This window comes from Blennius ocellaris (genome assembly GCF_963422515.1).
Source record: "Blennius ocellaris genome assembly, chromosome: 21".
Lineage (NCBI taxonomy): Eukaryota > Metazoa > Chordata > Actinopteri > Blenniiformes > Blenniidae > Blennius > Blennius ocellaris.
Genome location: NC_137670.1, coordinates 12,360,924 through 12,377,901, shown reverse-complemented (window position 1 = coordinate 12,377,901; position 16,978 = coordinate 12,360,924). Strand labels below are relative to the sequence as shown.

Genomic DNA, 16,978 nt, shown 5'->3' with positions numbered 1-16,978 from the left:
TATATTCCACCATTAAAGTATATATTGCTCGTCACGTATGCAAAGCTGCTCAGCCAGTTAAGCTGATTTTCAAAATGGGCCTTTGTGCAACTGCAGATTGCATGCATACAAGTATACAAGTATACATGGTATACATAGTATACATATAATAGTATAGTCATGCACAATATCCTGTTCCTATTTTGTCAAGAACCTCTGAATGTATTTTTTCTGCTCGTCTGGTTTTCTTGACGAGACAATTATAGTTGTGAGAGGTTTAATGACTGGGTGGTAGAATTAACAATAAGGTACACTTGAGGCAAAATGCCTGACGTAACACCGTAATAGCCAATGAAGCGTGCACTTGCTGCCCACCTCATTACTGACACAATGTAATGTGATCCAATGCAACAGCTCAGCCATAGGTTCTGCCTTTGTAAAGATAGCAAATGGTCGCTTTTGCTCCACACGGTCACAGAGGTATTCATTTACCTCCATCATCAATAGACGGGTTTTGGTTTGCGGCGATGTTGAACTTGATTGCATCATGCCGAAATATTTTTTTCTTCCCACCATTTTAAAAATGTTCAACGACTCGCTTTAATAAAGCAGTTTAAAATACACATACAAATAAGAGGAACACAGAGTGCAGTAGATAAATGAAAAGAGGACACTGATAAGTAATAAAAAAAAACAATTATCCTGAAAGTACAACCAAATTCTCCCAAGTCATTTATTTGATTGGCCTCAGTAATCTTTTCAATTAATACTATAAAAAAACACCTTTGCTGAATCACTGAGTTTTCACATGAAATTCACATAAAAATTTAGTTTTTACCCCAAGAGTCTCGACCAAAATGGATATTTTTTTAAACTTCCTCGAACAAGCATAAATACCGGTGTTAAACAAATAAGCAACCATGAACTTGGCTTGAATTATTTATTGTCTTTAAAGTTTTTCTCCCCCTGGTTCCCATGTTTTTTGACCTCTCCTTTCCTCACCCTGCTGAAGCCCCCCACCACACACACACACACGCACACACACACACACACACACACACACACACACACACACACACACACACACACACACACACACACGTGCACGCCCACCTCCCTACTACACTGCGTTAGGCCGCCGGGAGCATTCTTCCTGGACATGTGCCTCTGTCACTCATGTACATGCAGCCACACAACTACCCCGCACACGCAGTCCTGTTCCCACTGTGTCCTCTGTGTTCCCGGCACAAGGCTGGCACTCTGCTCTCCGAGTCCTGGGAGCTCGTCCCCGTTCACCCCGGCTCCAACACAGCCTGAAGCAAAGGCCTGAAGGATACTCTGAAATCAGGCGATACTTTTTATTCCCCCTCCCCCTTTGTTTTTGTTTTCTTTCTGGGAATTTATTACTTTAAAAGGTGGTGAGGACGCCTCACTATTTTGGTTTTTGGTGGAGGATTAGAACTGAGTTGAGGCATTCCAGAGTGGATTTGTAGTTCAGAGGAGCCGTGCAAGTTTTCCCAACATGGCGGCCTTGAGAGGTTGGATGGTGGGTCTTCTGCTGGTGCTCTTGTGCTCGTCTCACATGCCGCTGTCTGGCGTGGCGAGCGCGCTGGATGCGGCTGACGCTGAGGGAGGCCTCCACTCCAGAGAGGTTGAAGATGTCATGGCCGAGGAGGGAGAAACTGCCGAGGGTGGGGATGGTGCTGAGGAAGAGTCCGATAATGATGAAGGATCTGATGAAGAGGAAGCTGAGGACGACGAGGGGGACGAGGACTCTGAAGAGGAAGAGGAAGCAGCAGAGGATGAAGAGGCTGTGGAGGAGGAAGAGGAAGAAGAAGAGGAGGAAGCTGCAGAGGAAGAAGAGGAGGAGGAAGAAGAAGAGGTGGAAGCTGCAGAGGAAGAGGAGGAAGAAGAAGCTGCTGCTGAGGAGGAAGTGCAGGGTGATGATGATGAGGACGATGATGAAGAAGAGGATGATGCTGAGGAGGAGGAGGAAGAGGAAGGTGGAGATGCAGCTGAAGAAGATGACGATGGCGATCAGGAAGAGGAGGAGGAGGCTGAGGATGCTGCTGAGGAAGAAGAGGACGATGACGACGATGATGATGATGAGGAGGAGGAAGCTGATGCTGCAGCTGAGGAAGAAGATGGTGATGATGATGATGATGAAGAGGAAGCCGATGATGCAGCTGAGGAAGATGAGGATGATGATGAGGAGGAAGCTGAGGAGGCTGAAGGAGAGGATGACGAGGAAGAGGAGGCTGAGGATGCTGCTGAAGAAGAAGAGGATGATGACGATGAGCAAGAGGACGCAGCAGTAGAGGAAGGTGATGATGAAGATGAGGAGGAAGAAGAGGAGGAGGCAGCAGAGGAAGAGGAGGCCGAATCTAGTGAAGATGATGATGATGATGATGATGATGATGATGATGCAACTGAAGAAGAGGAGGCAGCTGAAGAAGATGAGGATGCTGAGGAGGAGCAGGAGGAAGATGATGGTATATTGACTCCTGAATCAAATGCATTGACGAGTAATAACAATGTTATAACTGTGCTGTTGGTAGAGCCCCCCCCCCAATCTAGCCACATGTCCTTGAGCAAGACACTGAACCTCAGCTCACATAGCAACTGCCTCCAGTAGTGAATGTGGTTAACAGTGTGAAGTGCTGAAGCAGTTAAAAAAAAAAAGCCAATATTTACTTCTAATTCACACATAATCTGATTGTGAAAGTTAATTTTTGATCGTTGGACTGAGCGGCTTCTCCACAGGGCCTTCTGACATTGTTCAGGTCCTGGCAGCTACTTTAGGAACACTGTCACGCAGATCACTCCCTAAATAGACTCGGCTTATCGGCGTGGTCGCTGCCACTCGCCAGCATCGAAACCATTCAGGCCTTTTGTCGAGCCGGTGCAGCTTTTGTGAGACTGTTGATGAGGAAGTTCAAGCAAACAGATATCAGGCATCATGACATCATGACTCATCAAACATATGGGTATAATCATGTCAGCAGCAGCACAGCAGTAAAGGATTTTTAATATCTTTGGTTGATGACTTTTTCCTGCTTTTGATATTTATTGATACAAGCACATGTGGACCTTCCAGTAAGATTATTGCAGACATGCGCCTCACAATTGCTGTGAACGATGTCTTAACACCATTAATAGGACTGAGGGAAGGAACCAGAGTACGAAAACATGCAAACTGCACAGAAAGCTCAGAGTCAGACTTCAATCTGGGTCACTGACACTGTGACGCAATAAGGCCTGTTACTGTGTGACCCCCTGCACTATTTAAGTCTTCAATTCATATATTTAGTCTTCTTTTTTCCTTTTTTTTCTTCCCTTTTCTCTAAATACAAGCACATGAGTGGTTTTGATGTTTGTTTGTTTTTTTGTGACTTTCTCCGTTGACTTCAGACGAGAGCGAAGGCAACGAAACAGCAGAGAGCCTCATGGACACAAATGAGGAAGAGGTGGCCAATGAAGTGCTGCAATTCCACCCGGGCTCTTTATGCAGCGTTTGCACCATCTGTGAGGTAAAAAAAACAACAAACAATACAAACATGACCCTGAGTGACACTTTCCAGTCACGGAAAGTCCTATTGCACATGTTACTGACTCAGAAAGTGTCCCTGATGATAGATTGATGATTCCTGTGTCTGCTGGTGACTTTTCTTCCTCAGCACTGCTCTCAAAACTGTGACCAATGCCCGTGTGAGGAGGGAGACGACTCAGATCACTGTGAACAGTGTCAAGTAAGTGCCTTCACTGCCTGAAATACACCTTGTATACATTTTCATTGCACATCCCTTGTGTGAATCCCCTTTATGTATTTGTTTGTTTCCCAGGACTGCTCATCCTGCTACATTTGCCCCATTCTGTGTGACACAATTTGCACACCAGGTAGATACTCGCACACACCGCCATTTTCACCGCGTTGACTTGATTCATCTTTGATTCCACTCTGATCTCTTTGTCTTATTCAGGCGGCTTTGTGGACGAGATCACTGGATCCCTCTTTCAGTGAGATTCCTCGCAGCCTGTGACACAATGCAACATTTGATACTGACCTCATTGTCACAGCACCTTTCTTCAAACTGACAGTGACTTTTGTTTGCAGGACTGTTGCCTCTCTACTCTGAGCTTCCCGGAGGCCGCCGTTTGGTCACGCGAGTTACTGCCCTCGGGGCTGAAGACGTCGGGATGCGCGAGGAAGAAACAACCAGAGGTCATCCTGAATCACAACGCTTATTTATGTTACATTTTAATATTTAGATACGATTTTTAACTTGCCGCGAATGGGAGCAGAAGGCGTCAGTGTGTAGACTCTTTTAATGAATGTGATTTGATCTCTCTGTTTTTGTAGCGTTATTATGATAGTGATGTCTCAGCGGCTGGAATCTGTCAGTGGCAGGAATCTGTCAGTGGCAGGAATCTGTGTGAGAGCACAAGGGCGGTAAACATGGAGTTGACTGTTTCTCAAGTTACAATGCAACTGTACAATTAATAAAGAGTGACTATCTGATTTTAGAGTGCACTAACAGGTTAGTTGGTTTTGAAATGATTGTACACAGTGACTGATAATAAATTTCAAGCCTTCTTTTAAAAAAAACAACAACTTTAGTCTGATGGTATTCACATTTGTTTTAATTCACCTACAATTTGTTTTTATTTGCACATTGAGTTTACTTTCACTTTTAGATCAACACAATTTGTTGACATTCGTCTGGGTCTCTCCGACCGTCTATCCCCGTGTCGGACACCAGCATATAAACCACTAGCCTTAGGCCTGATACACAACCCTTATTCACCTGGCCCACAAAAACACGTATGTAAGGCTGCTGGTGCAACAGCAACAATCTGGAGCTTGAACTCCAACAAAATCAAGGAAGTAGTTATGGATTTCAGATGATCCACTGGAGATATGCTGACGACACCAATCTGATAGCAACTCATTATGATTAAATTTTTTAATGGATTGTGTCAATGATGACGTATCTTTTATCTCCAAATGGTTTCAACTTCAACACAAGTTAACACGCAATGTGAGAAAAGGTAACTTTGTAATCTTTTGCAACATTAACAAGTCATATCCTAAAGAGCAAGCACAATTATTCATAAATGGAACAGAAATCATTTAAGTTAAAACCACCAAATTCTTGGGAATATGAGTTGACAAAAGACTTGATTGGGCAAATCACATAGACCAAAAGAGCAAATAAGATGGTGGGCATATTAAGAAAAGTGTGTCCATTAATTCATCCACTGCGTATTTAACATTATATTATAGTTTTCTGTTCATATTTGAATGACTGTAATATGGTCAGGGCAGCTACATATCCAACTCATCTCAAGAAACTCGGCACTATTCAGAAGAGGTTCCGAAGATTCATCTGACATTCAAGCAGATACGCTCCATCAACGCTATTATTTACAAAGTATTTTCTTTTACCAATTCACAAACTCAACAATTATCAGACTTGTTTGTTTATTCACAAGTTTATTTACAGAAACCAAGATCTCCCCGTCTCTCTTCAAAGCTTCTTTACGTTCACTTATAATGTACAATGTCACCGCACAAGACACAGTGATGATCCCTCTCTATATTTACCATTTACCTGTACAACACACCATCACTTTAATATGTCTTATAGAGGTCCTATGATTTGGAATGGACGACCTCCTTCGTTAATATCTCTATCTTCCCATTCACTCTTTAAAAAGTAGATGAAACTTATCTTACTTTTTCTTGAATACCCAATCCATTACGTATTATATTATATGCTTTCTTCATGTCCCACATCCTTATTCTGTCTCTTTAAATGTATTTATTTTAATTGGTACCTGTCTTCCTTGGTCATTATTTGCAACTGATTACTCTGTCTTACCCAGGTTGCTCATAAAATGAAGAAAATGTATGCACTGCACCTGTCTATTTGTTACCCATACAAAAATGCTTTGTTATAACTATTGACGGGGGTGGAACACTTGTACAAGCCAATTGGCTTCATTCCCTCCATGCACCACTCAAGCTATGTGCTAAATAAATAAATAAAATGAATTGAAATGTAGACACAGTTTTGTTCGGGTGGAATCCAGGTGCAGCTTCGATCACGAAACATGATATGATGATCTCTGACTTAGGAGTGGCGAGGTATTCATGTGGAGTCTCATCATGTGTCATTGAAAAAAACTGAAATCATCTTTGTTTTCCAGTGAAGGGCTTGACCCCCACCCCCCACCCCAAAAAATGACTCAACATGAAACATAATTTTGTGCCTGACTTCCATCCATTCATCCATTCGTCCTATATATAGCTCCCTTCCATTATAACTGACTATATAAGCTCATCTTGAAACCCTGAGATGTCCACTGGCCAACCTGCAGATACAAGCTCTCCTGCAGGTCCTACCTCAACCTCATTGAAGTTGTGTCTTGTGTGAATGGCTTTCTGAGATTAAAAACATAATACTAATTATACCAATATTGCCTTCAGGATTTTTTGCAAACACTATTAACCCCTTTTAGCTAATTGCTCCAAACCAGGTAATGATCTCAACCAGAAGTGCCCAAATTACAGCAACGACAGCAACCCGTCATCCATTTTTAATTGGCCGTAAGCAATAATAGAGCATATTTCACACACAAATACTGTTTGCAATACTACACTAGTTATGCAACAATATGCTCATTCTCTTGAGAGTGGCCCAGCACACTGTATGCATTTCTTTCCCCCAATGAGGCCATGAGTGACAAAAAGTTCAAACACAACTGAATCGAAGTCTCAGATGCTTTGAAATGAACATGCACAGATGACTGGACCAGTCTTGAGTTATTTGGCTTCGCCATCTTAATATGTCCGTTTTTCATCCACCATTAATTCGTATGCTCTGGATTCTTTGCACAAAACAATCAATGCAGCCTCGTTTCGACTGGCTAATTGTAAAGTCTCAGCCTTGTTGTTTTGGAAAAGGATGTTTTGTGTGAAAACCATCTGGGCGAGTTGGACTAATGAAGTGTGGCAATGTAGGCACGCACGCGCGCACGTGTGTGTGTGTGTGTGTGTGTGTGTGTGTGTGTGTGTGTGTGTGTGTGTGTGTGTGTGTGTGTGTGTGTGTGTGTGTGTGTGTGTGCGTGTGTGTGTGTGTGTGTGGGTGTGTGTGTGTGTGTGTGTGTGAATACTTTCAAGGGCACTGTTTGAAGGACAGAAAACTTGTTGTGTTGGTTCTTTTGGCAAGGTGATGTGGAAACAAACACAGCAGCAGCAATTATAATAAACATTACCCTGTGGCAGTCAGAGGCTATTGTCTTTAAACTGTCTGCATTAAAACTCCCTGCTCAGACTTTACTGAGACAACAGTCTGGAATGTATCGTCGAAAAATTACTTTCAGTTACCTGAAGCCAACCTTGACCTGGGAGCTGGATAAAGAGATGAAATTGTGCAGTGGAAGTGCAGAGGAGAGGAAGAACAGGGTTCCTAAAAAAAGAGAAGCATTAAGACACTTCTTCATCTGGTGATTTTTTTTTTAAACACTAACTTCTCTATAAGCTCTTGTGACATGCAAATTTTCCACGGCACGGCTCAATAACAATAATCTTAATTTGAAGTGATTTTTTTCTTGTTCTTCAGTGGTTCCGATAGCCTTTGAACCATTTCACGAGTTGAGCATCCGATATGCCTCCATCTCTCCCATTACAGCTGTTTATAGCTAATGTATGTAATGTTTATAGGCTTCTGTTCAGCTTGTGTAAGCCTGAGGGTATCAGTTTTCGGAAGCTCTGAATTAAAAGCTTAGTCTCTCTTTGCTGTGTGTTCTCAAAGGTATTGCATTGCCATTGGATGAGATTGCTAATACATGTCAGACTTTGATCTAGAATGTGCTTTTGGGCAATGGTGTGATAGTCATTGTTCGTGAAAGTGGAGTAAAGAACGTGTGAGCCAACTCTTCCTCCCTGTCAAAGTTCAGATAAGTGGCTTTGGACCTGTGGCCTTTAGGGTTAATAATAACGACTCTATTGTGTGACAATCACAGCGTTTTTATTATTTTATAATGAAGTAAATATATTAATACAACAATTTCTGTAACAACCTTTTGATTTGTCCTGTGAACTTATTGTTGAAATGTTATCCCCGATGATGAGCTGATAACTATACGAACCCCACAGGGTTCACAAAGGAGGAAAAACAAAAAAAACATTTGACCTGATCGTCAACTTGCTCCAAACACCTTTATTTAGGATACACTGTTCTGAAAAGAGACCTGTGGTCATGTTACGTGTCTCCCCCACACTGGTTTCGTGTTGTATACACAGTGGGTCCCCTCCCCTTGCATGTCTCCTTTTGTCTATATCACTAACTTGAACCATACCCGTGCACTTTTTCACCCTTTTCCCATTGATGGAATCACTTTGGGAAAGAAGAGTGACACTTCAAACTAACTTTCCAGCTGTAAAGTGATGAGGAGTTTTGGCCTGGAGAGCAAGGTAAGATCATATGTCAAATTTCTTTTAATGGTATGCCCATGAATTTGTTCTTCATTTGTCACATCCATCATAATATTATATCAGTTGAGTCTTGGATTCATCGACACGGAGATTGAGCAGATTAGCAGTTCTGAGTCGAGAGTTTTGCAACAGAACAAAACAGGAACACAATTCTGATTTACTTAATATAACATAACTGATTGACATCATTGGACATATATAGATGCTTCCTCTTTCTCATAATGAGATCACATGCATGCCATATATGAAAAAGGACCTCACACTTATTGTTAATTCTTATTGGGAACTTCACATTTATGATCTGTTTTTCCCTCCTGAAGATGTCTCTTGCTTCACTTGCGTTGTTCCTGAGTTTGGGGACTTTGGTGCAAGGCTGTAAGTAAATATCATTATTTCTGAACTGAATTACAAACTTGAATGTTATTACTAAGTTTTTTCTGAGCTATAAGGCAAAACCTTTTCCACCATATGTTGATGCAACGTCCCAGAATTATATCCTTTAAAAAAAAAAAAAGAAGACATAAAGAACCAACATTCACCACATCATGTTTATTGTCTTTCAGCATCTGATGGTGACTGGTGCTACACACGCTGCCGTGAGTCAAAACACACACATGATTTATTGGACGATTTGGATGCGAACGCAATGAGTTGATATTTTTTTGTGTGGTCTTCCAGCCCAAAGCCCACAACAATGGGCCAACATCCCCGACTCCTTCTGTGGAGACAAAAAACAGTCACCGATTGATATAATCACCAGCGAGGTGTTGGCTCACGCTGACCTGCACAACTTTACCTTTGTCAACTTCTCCTATCAGCACGCTATCAAGCACCTGGAAAACAATGGACACACAGGTACATGACCTAAAACTTCCAGCTCATTTTTCAACATGGGCATGTACATTAGTGTGGTGCAATTATCGAGGTGCTGTGCCTAAATGTATTCAATGCTGTCAGTAAGACTGTACAATGCCTACACTTGTGTATTTGTAACAGAACGATAGAAATCCTTTTATGTTGGAGGGCGTTCACTAAAATCGAAAAAAGGAAAATGTCAACCAGGAGGAGTGTTGAGGAATACATTAGGAATGTAAATAAACACCATTATGTGCCATGCATAAGTTGTAAAACTGTATGAAAGTGTCAACGCTGAAAAAATAACTGATATATTTAATGATTTAGAGCTTTGAAAACAATAGGTGAAAAAAAACTCTGTGACACATTTGCAGAACAATTGTTTTTCAATGATTTGTTAAGAAGGGACTGAAAAATGTGTGACCTCAAAAAGACGCCGGCTGATCTTTCCTGTCCTCTGCCGTTCACAGTGAAGTTAGTACTGGAAGATGGCGTGGTAGAAGTGAGTGGAGGTGGACTCAATGGGTCGTACTCTGCACTTCAATTTCACTTTCACTGGGGTGATGGAAGTTTTCTTCCAGGCTCTGAGCATACAGTCGATGGGCATCGATACCCGATGGAGGTACTGTAGTGTCGCGTGCAAATCGACATCATGTTCTGTCTGTTTTTGGTTTTCCTGTCTTTTTTTCATGATCTGCCTTGTAATTGTAATGAATTTCCTATAGATGCACATAGTCACCGTGAAGAAAGGCCTCACAGTGGAGCAGGCCAAAGTGGATCCTGAGGGAATCGCTGCATTAGGGTTTTTCATAAATGTAGGTCACACAAGCATGTCTACAAATCCAGTCCAGTAGCTTAAACTCATCCTCCAACTTTGACGTACTTCTTTGAAATGTTCACAATTAAAATCCCAATCCAACATACATCACAGGATGAGACGAGTTGCACACGATACAGATGATATTATCAATAGTGTCTCTTTTCTACAGGGAACAGAACATGGGAATAAGTCAGGACCTTGGAGCATGCTCACATCCTATGTGACAAATGTCACAAGTAAGAGTTGTGCTTTTCTTTTTTATGAGAAAATTAGGTGCATGAAATCGAGAAATTACCGAACTATAGAGTTTATGTTAACATTTACTGCATTATTTTGTATGACAACAAGGTTATAAACGGTGCCCGGTGAACTGACGGTGTGACATTTTGATTGAGGTGTCAAAGATGCCTTCAAGGTGTTTGTCATGCCATAATTGCGTGTGTTGTCACGCTAGTATGCTTTGTGCCAGCATGGTTTGCTGGGAACAGGCACTTCCGTCACAGCGTGTTTTAACTTTAAAAACTATGCAAGTCCAGCCTTTGGTTAAAGTGACATAAAGCAATAGGGTGGTTCCAGATACTGACAAAGCACGTGACTGACAGGTGTGAAAGTGCCTGCTGCATTCCAAAAAACTGGAAATCCTTGGTTTCATAGGTAATCAGTGGTTCTACCGCATTTGAGCCAGGTATTGACTGAAATTACTCCAAATGTCTCTGTGAGTTTATTTTAATATCAAATGCAAAAAAAAACCAAAACATTGATGATGACCACTGATTCTCCAAGAGCTTGGCAAGATGGAAATGTTAAAAAAAGAAAAAGAAAAATCAAATATGTCGATTAAAATTAGGGACATATAATTAGTCATTTTCATTAAATTCACTTTACTAGAATTTGGGAATGCAGTCAAATGAGACATCGGCGGAAGACTCAGGTTCGATGTCAGCATCTGGATGATGCGCTTCACTTAAAGCAAATATAAAACAATAGTCCCGGGCTAATCTAGGAATAAGTCGCAACACATTGCTGTTTTATGACTTAGCTTCAGTCATCACAATCACAATCTGGAATTTTTGCAGTAATGAATATAATGGTGAATAGTTGAAGCACCTATGATTTTCTTTCTTCTTTTTTATTAATCAGTATTTTCATTTTTCACAGATACTGAAGTGATCATGAACCGTACCTTCTCTATTGACGACCTGATAGGAAAAGTAGACCGCACAAAGTTCTATCGGTACAAAGGCTCACTGACCACCCCCAACTGCAACGAGGTGGTCGTCTGGACAGTCTTTCATGAGCCGATTGAAATACACAAAGATTTGGTGAGTTGAAAAAGGCCCCCCTGAACAAAAATCAATTCTAACTTTCGGCTTATGCGTGAGATTGATTGCTAACATTAAGTCACAGATATAAAATAAAAAAAATAAAAACATGTGCAGAGGTGTGTAACTTCTGTTACACTTTTTACATTTACTTGAGAAACTATACATGGTACTATACATGGTACTTCTTCAATCGTGTTTTGCATAAAGCATCAGTCAATTAAGCTACACTTCCATTGAAAAATTATATAAAAAGACTTTTATTAACTCAGAACCAAAATACGGTCACAATAACAGTGTTGATGTAAAAGTAAAATACATATTTTAAAGAGTGTTTTTACATACTAGGGTACCTTGCTTGATATAGAGGAGTACGCTTAAGTTCATACTGAGTGGTTAATACTTTTACTTGAGTAATATTTGACTATAATATCAGTGAATGATTGCTTTACTCTCCCAAGCTCTGCACATGGTGTCCGCTTACTCTAAACATTTATTTGAAGCGAATCTGGTGCCTTAAGGTGGAATGTCAGAGTGTTGTATTGTAGATGGACGGCTTGTTGAAAAGCTTATTGTTTTTGCCTGACATATCATTTTTTTCTCCCAATTTTGATTATGATAATTACAGCCTGGGAAATGTTTTAACATACGTGTTCATGATTTATGGGCTGAAATTCTGAAGAGCTAAAATAAAAAAAAGAAAAAGAAAAATAATTTTTTTTTTTTATATATTCCAATTCATGGGCAATAAGCTTCAAAGTTTTTAATAAATCATGGAAACAATAGACTTTTCCGTTGTATTCAAAGTTTGTGATGCGCCTGTAATCTGATTCAGATTTTTTTTGTTCTGCATAGCGGACAAATATTTACATAATAAGGCACTTCTTTTCGTGTGTACTCTTTAAATATTGACATGTGCGCATGCACACACACACACACACACACACACACACACGCACACACACACACACGCACACACACACACACACACACACACTGGAAAATCCCCCAAGCAAACTGTTTTCAGGCACAGATTAACATATTGGCTGATGCAGGCAGCAGCCGAGAGCCCCCCCCCCCCCCCCCCCCCCCCATGTCTGCCCTCTGATTGGTCAGACTGTTTTGGTAAATTTTAAAATATGTCAATATAGAATTTGATAAGACTTACTTGGTCAGTGAGATAAGAAACAAACAATGGCTCACGTAATGTTCAACAAGGAGCTGCTGACACATGCAGGTATGCATGCCAGTGTCAACAGACACCGCAGACGAGCGAAGAGACATCCTGGCACATGCTGGTATCTCACATAACGATCAGTCTTGTTTTGATTTCAGTTGACTCAAAAAACTGGCAAAAATGCTGTTCAAGCTGCATGTGGCAGAGGAACAAAGCTAGTCAAAGTTATTTGTATGTCTAAAGATTGAACTTCTATTTTTCTTTCTCCATCTTTTCTGGATGACAACCTTTCAGCGCTTCTGAGATTAGATGGCGACAGCCTGACCTCAGACACATTGTACAAGCAGGTGCTTGACTAAGTCACACATGAGACGTAGGCATACGGTTGAGTTTTTTTTTTTTTAATTACAAACTGTGAGTTACGTAATTTGTTCAGAAAAGAAGATCGCCGACTGTAATCGATCTCCATCTCTATGTGAGGTTGAAATACTGTTGCCATCATGCTTGTTAAATGGCCTCATGATGTGATCAAGGAAGTGACTGTAAAAATCACCAGTAAACCTCACAACTTATTAGCAGCGTCATAAAAGTGATTTTAGTTCCGATAATTTGTATGTGACCACTTGTTTTGGTCCTGTTTCCAGCTTGGCATGTTTCCTGAGAAGGCTGGATTCACTAACATCCATCGACCCACACAAGCACTTAATGGACGTCACGTGTATGCATCTCCTGCAACTCCTCTACCTCACAGTGAGTTCACACACACACACACACACACACACACACACACACACACACACACACACACACACACACACACACACACACACACACACACACACACACACACACACACACACACACACACACACACACACACAGTTACTCTATGTTCAAGTAAAATGCTTTTTTTCCTTTTTCATAAAATCACATACTTACACATTCCCAATTTAAATCTATATGCCGTTACCAAACTCAAGGGAAGCCCGGTAACAAATGGCTCAGGTGTATTACAGCAGGGAGGTCACCTCTGTTCTACACAGGATTTTAGTTTTATTGTGATGAAAGGGATGTTGCAGTCACTTTTGATTTCTGGCACTTTTAAACCAATTGTTCCCAGAAGTGGCAGGGATTTACAAAACTCATGGGGATCAGATGAACTAATTCACTTGTGAGCTATCTGACAAATTCTCCATGATGCTCTCCTTAAGATGCTACAATTCGTCCATGAAGAGAACCAAGACCTTCTTTCTTTCTGCCACTGGGTTGCCAAACATGAAGACACCAACTTAAACTAAGGCCTGTTAACACTTCAATACCCCTTAAAATCGATTACGTAATATATTGTGAGGATAATTGCCACTTGGCTGCGGGGCTTGCGTGAATTGTGTGTATGAACAAGAAGTCTACCAAATATTTGCCCTGAAGGGCCGTTTACAGTTGCCTGAACCTGCAATCAGATTTCACATTGTCTTAGAGACGACTGACTCCTGGCGGGTGAGTTCCCTCAGTCCACAGTGAGAAAACCCCCAGTTCCAGTCTGGACTTTGGGACCTTTTCTGTTTGCATGTTCTCCCTGTGTATGTGTGGGTTTTGATCGAGTCGTCACATTAAACGTGACTGTTTAATGTGACGACTGTTCCTCTATTCTTCAGGTCACCCGTGGTGCTACGATTCGCACTGTTGTAAGTATCAGTAAACCTGCAGACATGCAACACGGACTTACGTTCACCTTTTCAGGCTGTTTGGATCAAACTTGACTTTCGTCTCCTCTTAGACTACAGTCCGTCGAAGTGGCACCTTCTGCCTCACTCCAGCTGTGGGGGCGAACGTCAGTCGCCTGTGAAAATCGAGACGGAAAAGGCGGAGGAGGACAGCAACCTGGTTGAATTCGAATTCACAAAATTCGATGACAAGCACGCGATCAAGTACATCACTAACACTGGCCACGCAGGTTTGAACATTTCCTTTCGTAACATATAGACTGGGGATACGGCTCAGTATCAAGGAAAATAGTACTTTTGGTTTTTTTTTGTTTTTTTTGTACGCATCTGTCTTTATGAAGAAAATAATCATAACACAGAAATTAAATATTTTATTTATTTATTTATGACATGTAAACATTTTAATATACAAAAGGAACAAGAGAAACAAACAAAATACATTTTAAAAGAGAAAATCCTCCAAAAGAGTCATCCAGAGTTCACATGACACACTCATCATCATCACTCATTTTACAGTGTGTGTGTTACACGTTCGAAGAGGGGATAGGAAGGACTTTAGCTTTGTAAAAATATGTATGTATTTATGTATGTATGTATGTATGTATGTATGTATGTATGTATGAATTATTTTTTTATATTTATGTCAATATTGTTGGATCCTATACCCAAAAAACAAAAACAGTTGACAGATTTTGACAGATTTTGACAGATTCCAGCTCCTCCACCAATAAACAGTGCAACACCATGGCACACAAGCCCTTGAACCAGCGCTTTATATATATTTTTTAAACTGTATTACACTTGGGATGGTGCTCCAGAAGCTTTTCTCTGGGTGGTTGGGGACTTTGCGAGTTTGTAACTGAAATTTTCCCCCGAAGTTGTGACTATTTTCTTTTTCACTGAAAATTAGAACATTATTGTTTCTGACTGTGAGTTTCCTCATCTCTCAGTGAAGTGCGTATTGAAGGATGATACTGTGGAGGTGTCAGGAGGAGGTTTGGGGTACGTCTACTCCACCCTCCAGTTCCACTTCCACTGGGGATCAAATGACTCTGATGGTTCTGAGCACACTATGGATTCAAAAAGATATCCAATGGAGGTACAGATGCTGGCATTAAACAACAGATTTTGCCTGGGAAACACTGATTTCTAAGATTTTTCTGGTTACATATTAATAATTCTGCCCCCCTATCCCTCCCACAGATGCACATAGTAAACAAGAGGAAAGATTTAACATTGGAGGAGGCGATAGCCACTCCGAATGGCTTGGCAGTGTTGGGATTCTTTATTGAGGTAACATGTTTGGCAGTAATAGTTAGAAAAATTGAATGATGTCCTCCATATTCCTCCACATCATACTGCTGAAGAAAAATATTTTTTTGTGTATTAATGGGCAATACGATTCTTCTCATACACTGGCAGTTTTCCATTAAGCTTTATCAAACCAGATGGCAGAAATGCTTCTTCACTTGAGTAGAAATACAGAAATTTACTCAAGTTTAAAAAAAAAAAAAGTTTTATCTTCTTAAGGAAATGCAAGACAAGAATTGTTGTAATGCTTTATTATTATAATACACGACACAGATTGTAATTCATTTTATTATATTTCATTTTTATTATATACTATCTGAAGATAGATTTGCATAAAGTTGTGTCACACCAGGAGCCTTCCATAGTTCCATCCTTAAGTGACACTTCACTAAAGTGAATGATAAAGTGTTCACTCCTTGTTTTATGGTTTCATGAGGCATGTTAAAAAAATTTTTTTTTTTTTACAAGTTGCACCTGCCAGACTAGTTTAAGATGGCACCTCCCGTTTAGGTCAGCCAGGCAGTGACATCCATCACTGCCACAATTTACCAGTATCATTTGATATCAAAGAACAACGTCACAATCTCCACTCCCTGGTTCGCAGATTCATTGTTCAGTTCAGTAACAACATGTTTGTGTCCATTTAGGGCAACTGGTGTTGCAGCAAAGCCTAAAAACATAACGCTCATCCATACATGACATAGAACATTTCAAAATCCAAGACTGGGGATATAACACAGTTTGGAATAGTTTAATGCAGAAATAAGTCTCCAGCAAATTAGCGAAAGTTTTTTTTTTGTTTTTTTTTTTTAAACAAAATATCATAATTACAATCATATGTTGAACTGGTGAGCTTTGTAAATGTTAGGGTTCTTAATTCAGCACCAAAAACGTTGTTATTTGATATCATTCAAAAATTATTTTATTTTTCAGCGACTCATGTTTTCAAACCTGTAACCTGTCTGATAGGGCGATGTCTTTTTTAATTGACCTCTGTGTTAGTCACATTAGACCTTCATAAATGTGTCTATATTTACAGTCAGAGCATACCTCCAAAAGCAGCAGTGCAAGTTCAGGACACGGGGACACTGTGAGTGCTTTAACCTTCTTAAAATGTGGCATCAGTTGTTCAGCTCAGCATATTGTAATTCTCAGAGGTTGAAAACATTCAGAAAGTTTTGTTTGTCTCACTAGACACATCCCACACCGAGTTCCTCGTCTGATATGGCTGCCTGGAAAAAGCTAACCAGCTACCTCTCAGCTATTCAAAACATCAGTGAGTGAAGCCCA

At 40.5% G+C, this 16,978-nt stretch overlaps 2 protein-coding genes across 2 annotated transcripts; both read left to right on the top strand.

The window, feature by feature from the left end:
* Positions 1 to 1,215: 1,215 nt before the first annotated feature.
* LOC308146074 (uncharacterized protein) lies at positions 1,216 to 4,588 on the top strand. Its single transcript, XM_080517722.1, has 6 exons — positions 1,216 to 2,471; positions 3,391 to 3,509; positions 3,657 to 3,728; positions 3,822 to 3,876; positions 3,960 to 3,996; positions 4,094 to 4,588. The coding sequence occupies exons 1-6, from the start codon at positions 1,502 to 1,504 to the stop codon at positions 4,113 to 4,115; spliced, it is 1,275 nt and encodes a 424-aa protein (XP_080373848.1). The 5' UTR covers positions 1,216 to 1,501; the 3' UTR covers positions 4,116 to 4,588.
* Positions 4,589 to 8,431: 3,843 nt separating this feature from the next.
* Positions 8,432 to 16,972, top strand: LOC308145599 (uncharacterized protein; the record flags this gene model as incomplete). The annotated part of the gene is made up of 11 exons (XM_080517064.1): positions 8,432 to 8,458; positions 8,800 to 8,854; positions 9,158 to 9,334; positions 11,313 to 11,476; positions 13,298 to 13,403; positions 14,309 to 14,338; positions 14,431 to 14,607; positions 15,328 to 15,476; positions 15,581 to 15,670; positions 16,728 to 16,778; positions 16,883 to 16,972. 11 exons carry the CDS (start codon positions 8,432 to 8,434, stop codon positions 16,970 to 16,972), a joined length of 1,116 nt encoding a protein of 371 aa, XP_080373190.1.
* Between the last annotated feature and the right edge of the window lie 6 nt (positions 16,973 to 16,978).